General features: G+C 47.5%; 1 protein-coding gene across 1 annotated transcript in view; it reads left to right on the forward strand.

The window, feature by feature from the left end:
* Positions 1-6,136: 6,136 nt before the first annotated feature.
* Positions 6,137-9,530, forward strand: part of CHST7 (carbohydrate sulfotransferase 7) — a 21,355-nt gene continuing 17,961 nt past the window's right edge. The window contains 2 exon segments of the mRNA XM_006906903.3: positions 6,137-6,539; positions 6,542-7,780. Coding sequence (XP_006906965.1) covers positions 6,323-6,539; positions 6,542-7,749 — 1,425 coding nt within the window. The 5' untranslated portion in view covers positions 6,137-6,322 and the 3' untranslated portion in view covers positions 7,750-7,780.

Raw genomic sequence — 9,530 nt, forward strand, 5'->3', positions numbered from 1 at the left:
CCGTGTTAGCAATAGTTTCAGTAGCATTTGCTCAGATTCCCCTGGGTCTCCACAGGTTCCATCTCGGAGGGTATGAGAGGAGGGGTCCTCTGGGTTAGGAGATAGGGGCTGCGGCTCTGCCTTGGTTTTGCCACCCCGGCTGATAAAAATCAACTGTTGTTTCTCTGCCATCGCCACAATTCTGCCATCTCTGTTTCTCTACCTTCTGCCCTGATGACTGGGCACTGCCACTGACCACGTGGAGCTCACAGTACTCCCAGGCAAGACTATTCAGGGAACTCGCCACTGCCTCTCTCCTCCTTCTCCTCCTATAGGGAGCTCTGGCAGCTGTGAGAGGCGGCTTCTTTGTTGCTCTCAGTCCCCCGCCCGACACCTGGGCTTCTGACCTGTGGTAGCTCTTATGTGCAGATCCCACGCTCAGATGTGCTGATGAGCAGTTTGGGTGTTTTTTGCTGAGTTTTAGATGTTCAGCTTATTGTTGTATCAAGGGGAGAGATCTGGGAATGTCTCTCACTCCACCATGTTTAATCCAAGGCTTGCGCTTTAATGTCAAGATTTTAAAAATAGAAAAACAGTACATTTTTTACATTTAATTAGTAAGTCAAAACCTATTTTCTTGAAAAAAAATAATAAAATAGACAAACCACTATTGTAATATCTCTAGTTTAATGTTAAACAGTTGTGGAGATAATGTATATCCTTACTTTGTTCCTGATCTTAGTAAAAATTCATGTATTGTTTCCAGGAAAAAAGGTGGCAGACATGTACAAAATTAGAAACGACATGAAGTAAATAACCATTCAAACAGAAGAAAATTTTTTGCATCATGTGACCTTTTGTAGACCTCTATGCAAATAAATTTATAAAACATAGATGTAATGGATAATTTTCTAGGAAAATACATTTGCTAAAATTGACTCCATTAAAGAGACAAAGGTTAAAGTAATCAATTTCTTTAAAGTTATAAAAGAACTATCCCACACACAGAAAAAAAAGCAATTGACCCAGATGATTTCATAAGAAAATTGTGCAAAACATTCACAGATGGGTATGTGAGTGTGTGTATACCCCTTAATTCTTACATCTTACTCAATGGGAAATATTGGAGGACTTTCTGCTAAGATTAAAAACAAGACAAGTATACCCATTATCTCTATGACTATTTAGCATTAAATTGAAGGTATTAGACAAAAGAATCAGACAAGAGAAATTAACTAGAGGCATGAGAGTTTGAAAAACAGAAGTAAAACTATTTCTCTTTGTAGATAACATGGGGGAAACAAACGGCATTTTGCCTCTTCTTTCTATGGGGAAGGGAGAGGGCCCACCTACCTCACTGGTGTTAATTAGAAATTTACAGACTGGTTGATTAAGATTATGTTTCTAGGAGAGGTTGAAACAGCAATTATATCAGGTCTTAAATCTAGCTTTGGTATCAGGGGCTTTAGCATAAGTGATGCCTTTTGGGGCCAGTTTTCTCTTAACAACTCTTAACAACATAATTTATAAGCCTTAAGAATTTGAGTCTTTATCCAAAGATCAGTTGGGAGCCATGATGAATTCTAAGCAGAAGAATGATGGAAATAAATCACTGATTCAAAATCAGAGGAGGGCATAGTGGAAACAGACTGGCTAAGCAGTTTTTACAATGCTTCAGGGGACAGAGAATAGGCACTAGGGCTAGGGTGGTAGTAGTGGCAATGAAGAGAATTGATGGGTTCAAAGGGCTTTGAGGAAGTAAAACCAACCTGACTTTATGACAAATTAGATTGAGGAAGGAGGAGCTGAAGAAGGGAGAAGTGCCAAAACCAACTTCTAAATTTTTAATTGCATAAAGATTAGAGGTTTTCCTCAATCATGTGATAAAATTGAGATGACCTTGAGGCAACCAAGAGGGAACGTCAAGTAGGCAACTGGACTTTTAGGTCTGGAGCTCCAAGGAAAGGTCTAGGCCAAAAATGCTGATCTGAGGTTATTGAAAAAACCATAGAGTGAGGAGAAAAAGGGCCTACGGCTGAGCCTGAATGAATTCTAACATAGAATGTCCAGGTAAAGGAAGATGAACTTCGCACAGCAACAATGACAGTAACTTACAATACTTGAAGCTGACTCCATGTCATGCATTGTTCTACCTTATGTATCTATCTACCTACCTACATACCTACCTACCTATCTACCTACCTACCTACCTATATATCTTATAAAATTTATTTCTTACAATAACCCTGCAAGGTGGGTACTATTAGGATCACTGTTTTACAGAGCCCAGTCTCCCCAACACTGTCCTCTGAAGGTACAGCTCTGAAGTGGGAGGAGAACCAGGCAAGTGTGACATCATAGAAATTTAAAAAAGAATTTGAAGGTGGGTGCTGTCAACAGTGTTAAATGCTATTGAAAGGTCAAATAAGGTGAGACCTGAAAATGTCCCCTGGATTCAGTAACATGGAAGCCAATGATAAGCTTAGAAAGAGCTGCTTTTGTAGCTATAGGGAACCAGAATCCAGACTAAAGCGTGTTGAGGAATGCGTAGGAGATGTAAGCTGAGAGAGAACAAGTATAGACAACTCCACCAAGAAGTTAGGCTGTGAGGAGTGGGCAGGGAAACCAGTGGCAGCGGGACAAGGGTGTGGCAAGGGTGCCTGGTAAAAAGATGCAAGTGCAGGCTGGAATCCAGGCAGGTCTGCACTCAAGCTATAAACTGTGGCCTGAATGAAGGGGTACTTTTTTCAATGTGGTCAGTTTCCTTTTTGCAATATATCTGTCTGGGGGGCACACTTTCTGATTCCTGTGAAAGTGTTGTATGTGTCAGCAGCAGCTGTGCCAGAGGAGGATGTGAATCAATGGGATTTTTTCAAAGACAGAGAGACTTATAACTATATTTAATTCTCACATGGTGAGAATAATCTGGTTAAGAGGGTGTGGTTGAATTAACAGGAGGAAGAAGTGGGGATTAATGGGGAGAAATGGACCTACTCTATTGTACTAGAAAGAAAAAATGGGTAACATGTTCACTAACTTTGGTGTAGGAGAAATCACTTTATAGAAAACAACTTTATGTCTCATTGAGCTCTCTTTCTGCTGGGGTAAAAGATAATTTACCTTGGAGATTCCTACAAACCACCAAACAGTGAGAAAGGATATCCTAGACCAGTGCTTCTCAAACATAAACCTCCTGAGGATCATGTCAAAATGCAGAAACTGACTCATTAGGCCTAGGTGGGGCAGAGAGTCTATGGGAGTGTTTCTACTCCCAGAGCTGTGCCATTTATATGGGGTCTTTGGATCGTTGGGTTTTAGTCCACATAGTTGCCCCTGAAATGTCACCATCACTGTTTCTGTGACCCTTCTGCTGTCTCCAAGCTGTGCCTGTGGCCCAGGAAGGTTTGGGACAGTGTCTCTGTTCTGATCATCTTTCAGGATGAACTCAGCCACTCTTCCTTGAGTCCTGTTCTTTCTTGATGCATAGCCAGGAAAAACGATTTCAGGTGTTCTTTGCTGTGAGGCCCATAGAATTTTCTCTTTCTCTTCACTTACCCCTAGCCTAAGTGAGGGCAGTATTGTTCTTTCTTCTGCTTCTCCAAGATATTTCATCTAAGCCCTCACACTTTCTCTATATCAGCTAGTTTTGGCTGCATAACAAATCCCCAAAACTTAGTATCTTACAACCCAAATCTGTTATTTCTCACAATTTCGTGGGTCAGCTAGGTGATTCTTCTTTCTGGGTCATCTCTATTGGGCCGGGAGGGTATAGCATCTTTCTATTCAAAGTGTGGTCCTCAGACCAGCGGCATCTAAGAGCTTAATAGAAACATAGACTCTCTGGCCCCACCTAGGCCTAACGAGTCAGTTTCTGCATTTTGACATGAACCCCAGGAGGTTTATGTATACATCAAAGTTTGAGAAGCACTAGTCTAGGATATTCTTTCTCATTGTTTAGTAGTTGGCAGGGTGGTTGATCTCGGGGCCTCGGCTGGGAAAGCTTATTCTCTGGCTAGCCTCAAGGTTCCTGGGAGCAGTAAGAGGGCAATCCCCACAGCAGAAGCTTTTTTTTCAAGCCTCAGTTTATTTTTCAAGCCTCTGCTTTCAAGCCTCTGTCATGTTTGCTACTGTTCCATTGGCCAATGCAATTCACAAGGCCATCCCAGAGTCAGTGTGGGTAAGCATTGTCAAAGTGCAAGGAGAGAGGAGGGGAAAACTTTGCGGTTATTTTTAAAACCTACCACACTCCACAAAAGTAGTTTAGACTTTTGGAAAGAAACACCAGCGACCTTTTGTATTCTCCCCAGCAACATCCCTCCACTCAGGTGAGCGCAGAGCCACTTACTTGATTAAAAGAGGAAAGGAGGAGCAAGTAAAAACATAGGGAGGGAAAAATTGTAGATTAATATTGGAAAATGATATCCTTGCCAAAAAGAAGATGGATACAGACCTAAGTGGATCTATGGGGCTGGTACTGGAAAAGTGAGAGATTATCTACCACAATTTCATTTTCCCTATGAAGTAGGAGGTAAGGTCATCTGTTGAGAATGGGGAGGGCAACGAGGGGTATCAGAGGCCTTAGGAGAATAGACTTCTCTTCCGAGAAGGTTTCAAAAAGTAATAATTGAACTTTACACTGGAAATTGACATGAAAAGTATAGAATTTGGGGGATCATTTGAGGTTGATGATTATGACTTCATTTTGATGCCAATCTGTCTTGTGGGGAAACTTTTTGCAACAGCGATTGCAGGCACAGAGAAATCCAAAGTAGGGTTTGGGAGATTTGGCTAAATAAGTAATGAAAAGACAGAGGTTCAGGGAGTTTAGGTTATTGGCAGAAGTGTTATTAAAATAATGGTCAGGAGTCTTTTCGCTAAATATGAAAACTTGAGAAGAAAATGTGGGTAGTGATCAATGAGGTTGGAAGGTAGAGAGGAGTTGAACAAGTGGCTGAAAGGAAAGGGAATTGTAGACAGAAAGTGGGTGCTTGAACTAGTGATTTCAGAGGTGGGGTACCTTCTGTGATGAAAAAGACCAGAGGAGATCTTTGGAGATGTTCTGACTTTTCCAATTTGAACACCTTCACCTGGTGGGAATGAAATTTCCTTTCTATCTTCCGTTAACTTTACAATACCTTCCCTAAGGGGGTGTTCATTATCCTGCCGAAACAAAGCAAAAAATATCCTTTTTATTTCTCTTTTGGATTTTAGGAACTCAGAGATTAATCTGCCTTTAGGACTTCTTATCACTTTTTCATCCATCCTTGAGTACATGTCCCTCTTTTGGGGTCCTTTTAAACACTGAGTTCTGGAAAAACACCACCATCTTCCCACTCTGCTTCTGTTAAATGGTTTTTGTTTGTTTGTTGTTGTTGTTGTTGTTGTTGTTGCTCACGTGTGTTAGAATAGGCTAGGTTATGCCGTAATAAAAAATGACTCCTAAATTCACAACAGGAGGTACAGAGGCTAAAAATTATCGCATTTTACAAATGAGTAAATACATTCTTAGGATGTCTGTAAAATATGCATGCCCCTCAGGAGGCAAAATCCTAAGGAACACAACACTTAAAATTTCACAAAGGCTACGCTTAATTAAATGCGCCGCGTGAATGCAGTAGTGCCTCCGATTCCCCCGGAACACTATGCAATGTACAATCATATATCTTTATCTTAGTGGAGAAGTTCTCCATCCAGAACTCAGTAACACTTATCCTGGGGCTGATGGTGGCCCTGGATGTAGATAGTGACCAGCCTCCCCGCCTTCCCTCTTCTCCCCGCGCCCCCCCCCCACCCCCGGCTCTAAATAGTGTGGAGGCGAGTCTGCCTACGATAGATTTGGCCAGGCATGAAACAGAAGAGGCAACGGAGTTCTCTGGGTGGAGTCCACATCCCGTCACTGTGTACATTCCGCACATATGAGCCTCTCCCTTGCCTGAAGTTAATTCATGAAGACTTGACTTCATTACAGGGGTTGGGGAAAGGTGGGGTCTGGCTGAGTGTGCCCCAGATGGCGTTCCCACCCTTCTGCAACTCCGCCCATATCTGGCAAAGCAGTGGGCTAACCCTGGCGGGCAGGGAGGCGGGGAGAAACTGCGGGATTGAAGGCGGGGCGGGCGACTGCCAAGGCAGCCAATAGGCGACTCTCCAGTGGCTGAGCTGAGAGACCGCTGGGGCGCCGCCACTAGCACCACAGCCTCCCAAGTTTCCCCTTGTGGATGCACAGCCCTTGTGTCTCCTCTTCTCCCGGAGCAAAGCGGCCCAAAGAGGCTAGAGGCGGACTAGGAACGAGATTTCTAAAGGGACAGGACGGGCGCCGCACCCGCTCTAGGGAGTTCGGTGAACGATGAAGGGTCGGCGGCGGCGGCGCCGGAAGTACTGCAAGTTCGCCCTGCTGTTGGTGCTGTACACGCTGATGCTGCTGCTCGTCCCCTCCATACTGCATGGTGGCCGTGATGGGGACAAGGGCTCCGGGCACTGCCCGGGCCTGCAGCGCAGCCTGGGAGTGTGGAGTCTGGAGGCGGCGGCGGCCGGGGAGGGAGAGCAGGTTGTGGAAGAGAAGGGTCTCCGGGCAACCTCACAGCAGCGCCCGGGGAAGCGGTGTCTGGTGAGAAGCAACACATTTATGTGCATGCCACCTGGCGCACCGGCTCATCGTTCCTAGGCGAACTCTTTAACCAGCACCCGGACGTTTTCTATTTGTACGAGCCCATGTGGCATCTCTGGCAGGCGTTGTATCCCGGCGATGCTGAGAGCCTGCAGGGCGCGCTGCGTGACATGCTGCGCTCGCTTTTCCGCTGCGACTTCTCGGTGTTGCAGCTGTATGCGCCGCCGGGGGATCCCGCCGCGCGCTCCCCGAGCGCGGCCAATCTCACCACAGCTGCCCTCTTCCGCTGGCGGACCAACAAGGTCATCTGCTCGCCGCCCCTGTGCCCCGGCGCGACCCGTGCCCGGGCCGAGGTCGGCCTCGTCGAAGACACCACCTGCGAGCGCAGCTGCCCACCCGTGGCTCTGCGCGCTCTGGAGGCTGAGTGCCGCAAGTACCCCGTGGTGGTCATCAAGGACGTGCGCCTCCTCGATCTGGGCGTGCTGGTGCCCCTGCTGCGTGACCCGGGCCTCAACCTGAAGGTGGTGCAGCTTTTCCGCGACCCGCGAGCCGTACACAACTCGCGCCTCAAGTCCAGGCAGGGGCTTCTACGCGAGAGCATCCAGGTGTTGCGCACGCGTCAGAGGGGCGACCGCTTCCACCGCGTGCTGCTAGCGCATGGGATTGGCGCTCGCCCTGGGAGCCCGTCCCGCGCGCTGCCCGCAGCGCCACGCACAGACTTCTTCCTGACCGGAGCGCTGGAGGTGATCTGCGAAGCCTGGCTGCGCGACCTGCTCTTCGCTCGCGGGGCGCCCGCCTGGCTGCGGCGCCGCTACCTGAGGCTGCGCTATGAGGACCTGGTGCGGCAGCCGCGCGCCCAGCTGCGCCGCCTGCTGCGCTTCGCCGGGCTGCGCGCGCTGGCTGCGCTCGACACCTTCGCGCTCAACATGACTAGAGGCACGGCCTACGGGGCGGACCGGCCCTTCCACCTGTCCGCGCGCGACGCCCGCGAGGCTGTGCACGCCTGGCGTGAGCGCCTGAGCCGAGAGCAGGTGCGCCAGGTGGAGGCCGCCTGCGCTCCTGCCATGCGTCTGCTGGCCTACCCGCGCAGCAGAGAGGAAGACAACGCCGAGCCGGCGGTGGATGTGGAGACGCTGCTGGAGACAGAGGCCGTTGGCGCCACGTAGCCCCCAACCCGCGTCCTGGGGTCGGATGCCGGTAAGGTGGTCCCTGGCAGGGTGGGACAGGGTGGGGCAGAGAAGGGTCCTCGGGAGCTTGGACTAGCCTGCAGGGGGAGGGGATGATGCAGTCCCAGATCTCGCCCTGTCAGAACAGATCCAAGCCGTGGGAAATCGCTGCTGGTAGAATTTAGGAGAGCCATCGGGATCTCCAGTTTAGCCACCTGCCTCCTCAGGTCTGGATCCTGAGATGAGAGAGGTTAAGTATAGCTGAAGCGGAGCCCAGGTCTCCACACTCCCAGTGCCCTCTGTGAAGTAACAGGTAAGGTCATCTCTTGAAACTGAGGAAGCGGGAGAGGAAAGAGGGGTAATAGGTCTGCGGAGAGGAGAGGTTTGAAAGTCATACTGGAACTTGAGACTTGGAATTGACATGAAAAGTGTAGGATTTCGGGGACCATGACTTTATCTTGATGCCAATCTGTCCTGTGGGGAAAATTTTTGCAACAGTGTTTGCAGGCACAGGAAAAGCCAAAAGCAGAGTTTTGTGGATGTTATTGACTCTTATTCTACCTCTCCCTAATCTGTTTCATATTTCTTCTCTGCTTCAGTCTCTGATGCTTAGACTCCAGGGATTTCCTTCTGAGTTCCCAAGCATACAGGCATAACCAGGCTTCTCTTGCAACACTTTTTGCACATGTGTGTCTCAGACTCTGGTACAGTGGCTAGAACAAACTTAGCTTTCCCCTGGCTCACGTGGCGTGGCTTTTCCTCCTTCCCCCAGTGACTGGCGTTTGCAGGATGTTTGACCATATCCCTTTTACATCAAGTCTCAAAAGCTGCCTGGTCAGCTTCCTCTAGTGCTGACAAGACCTCAGGGCTGGGCTTCCCGGACTTCGCCCAATCTATTTGAGAGATGGAACCTTAAATTGGCAGTAGCAGCTTTGGCTGTAACCACAGAAGGAGCTTTGTGAAAAGACATCCCTCCCCTAATTTTGTTTTGATCTTTCTCTATAAACATATATCCCGAGGTGCTAAAATGGGGCTTAAATGATCTCGAAATGTGTTCAGTGTCTGGGTCAGTGTATGGCCTGTACTTTGGCCTGAGGGAAGAGTTTGTTCTGCATAATGCTGACCTTAAAGAGTCTAGTTATTGGCCTGGGAATACACTTCCCCGGACTATGTGTGAGTTGGAAGGGTGCAGCTTACTACACTGTGCAGTCCAAAGGAGGAGGAAAAGCAGTGCTGGGTAGGCGGAAGTGCCTTAAGTTTCCATTCATTATTTTATAGCATAATTCACTATTCCCCTGGGATGAAGCTCTGAGGACAAAGTTGAAGATGTTAATGAACACGGATTTTGTTTTTGTTAATGGAGCCAAGGTTTCAGAGAGATTTCGGAAGCTAGCTGATTTTTCTCACAGTGATCAAGTGGTTTTCTTGGTCAGTTTCTGTAATTGCTAGGAAGTCTATGTTCCTTCCTGATTTCCATAGTAAAGGAAGGTAAAGCACAGGATGACTTGTCACATCTTAACAAAAACATCCTTTCATCTGTTAATCCTGTATTTACAGATGTTAAGTAACATAATAGTCCCTAACCCTCCTTCTCAGGCTTGAGAGAATACCTCTCTAGGGCAAATGCTACAGCATTTCATGGCTTTAAGAACTGACAATCTCCCAGAAACTTACTTTTTTCCATTTTTATTAACATTTATTGAGTGTTGACTGGAGTGTAGTAGGGAGAATAGAGAGGAGGGTTAGCAGACAAGCCTTCGCCTTCTAGGAAGTTGGTCTGT

This window comes from Pteropus alecto, unplaced genomic scaffold, assembly GCF_000325575.1.
Source record: "Pteropus alecto unplaced genomic scaffold, ASM32557v1 scaffold392, whole genome shotgun sequence".
Lineage (NCBI taxonomy): Eukaryota > Metazoa > Chordata > Mammalia > Chiroptera > Pteropodidae > Pteropus > Pteropus alecto.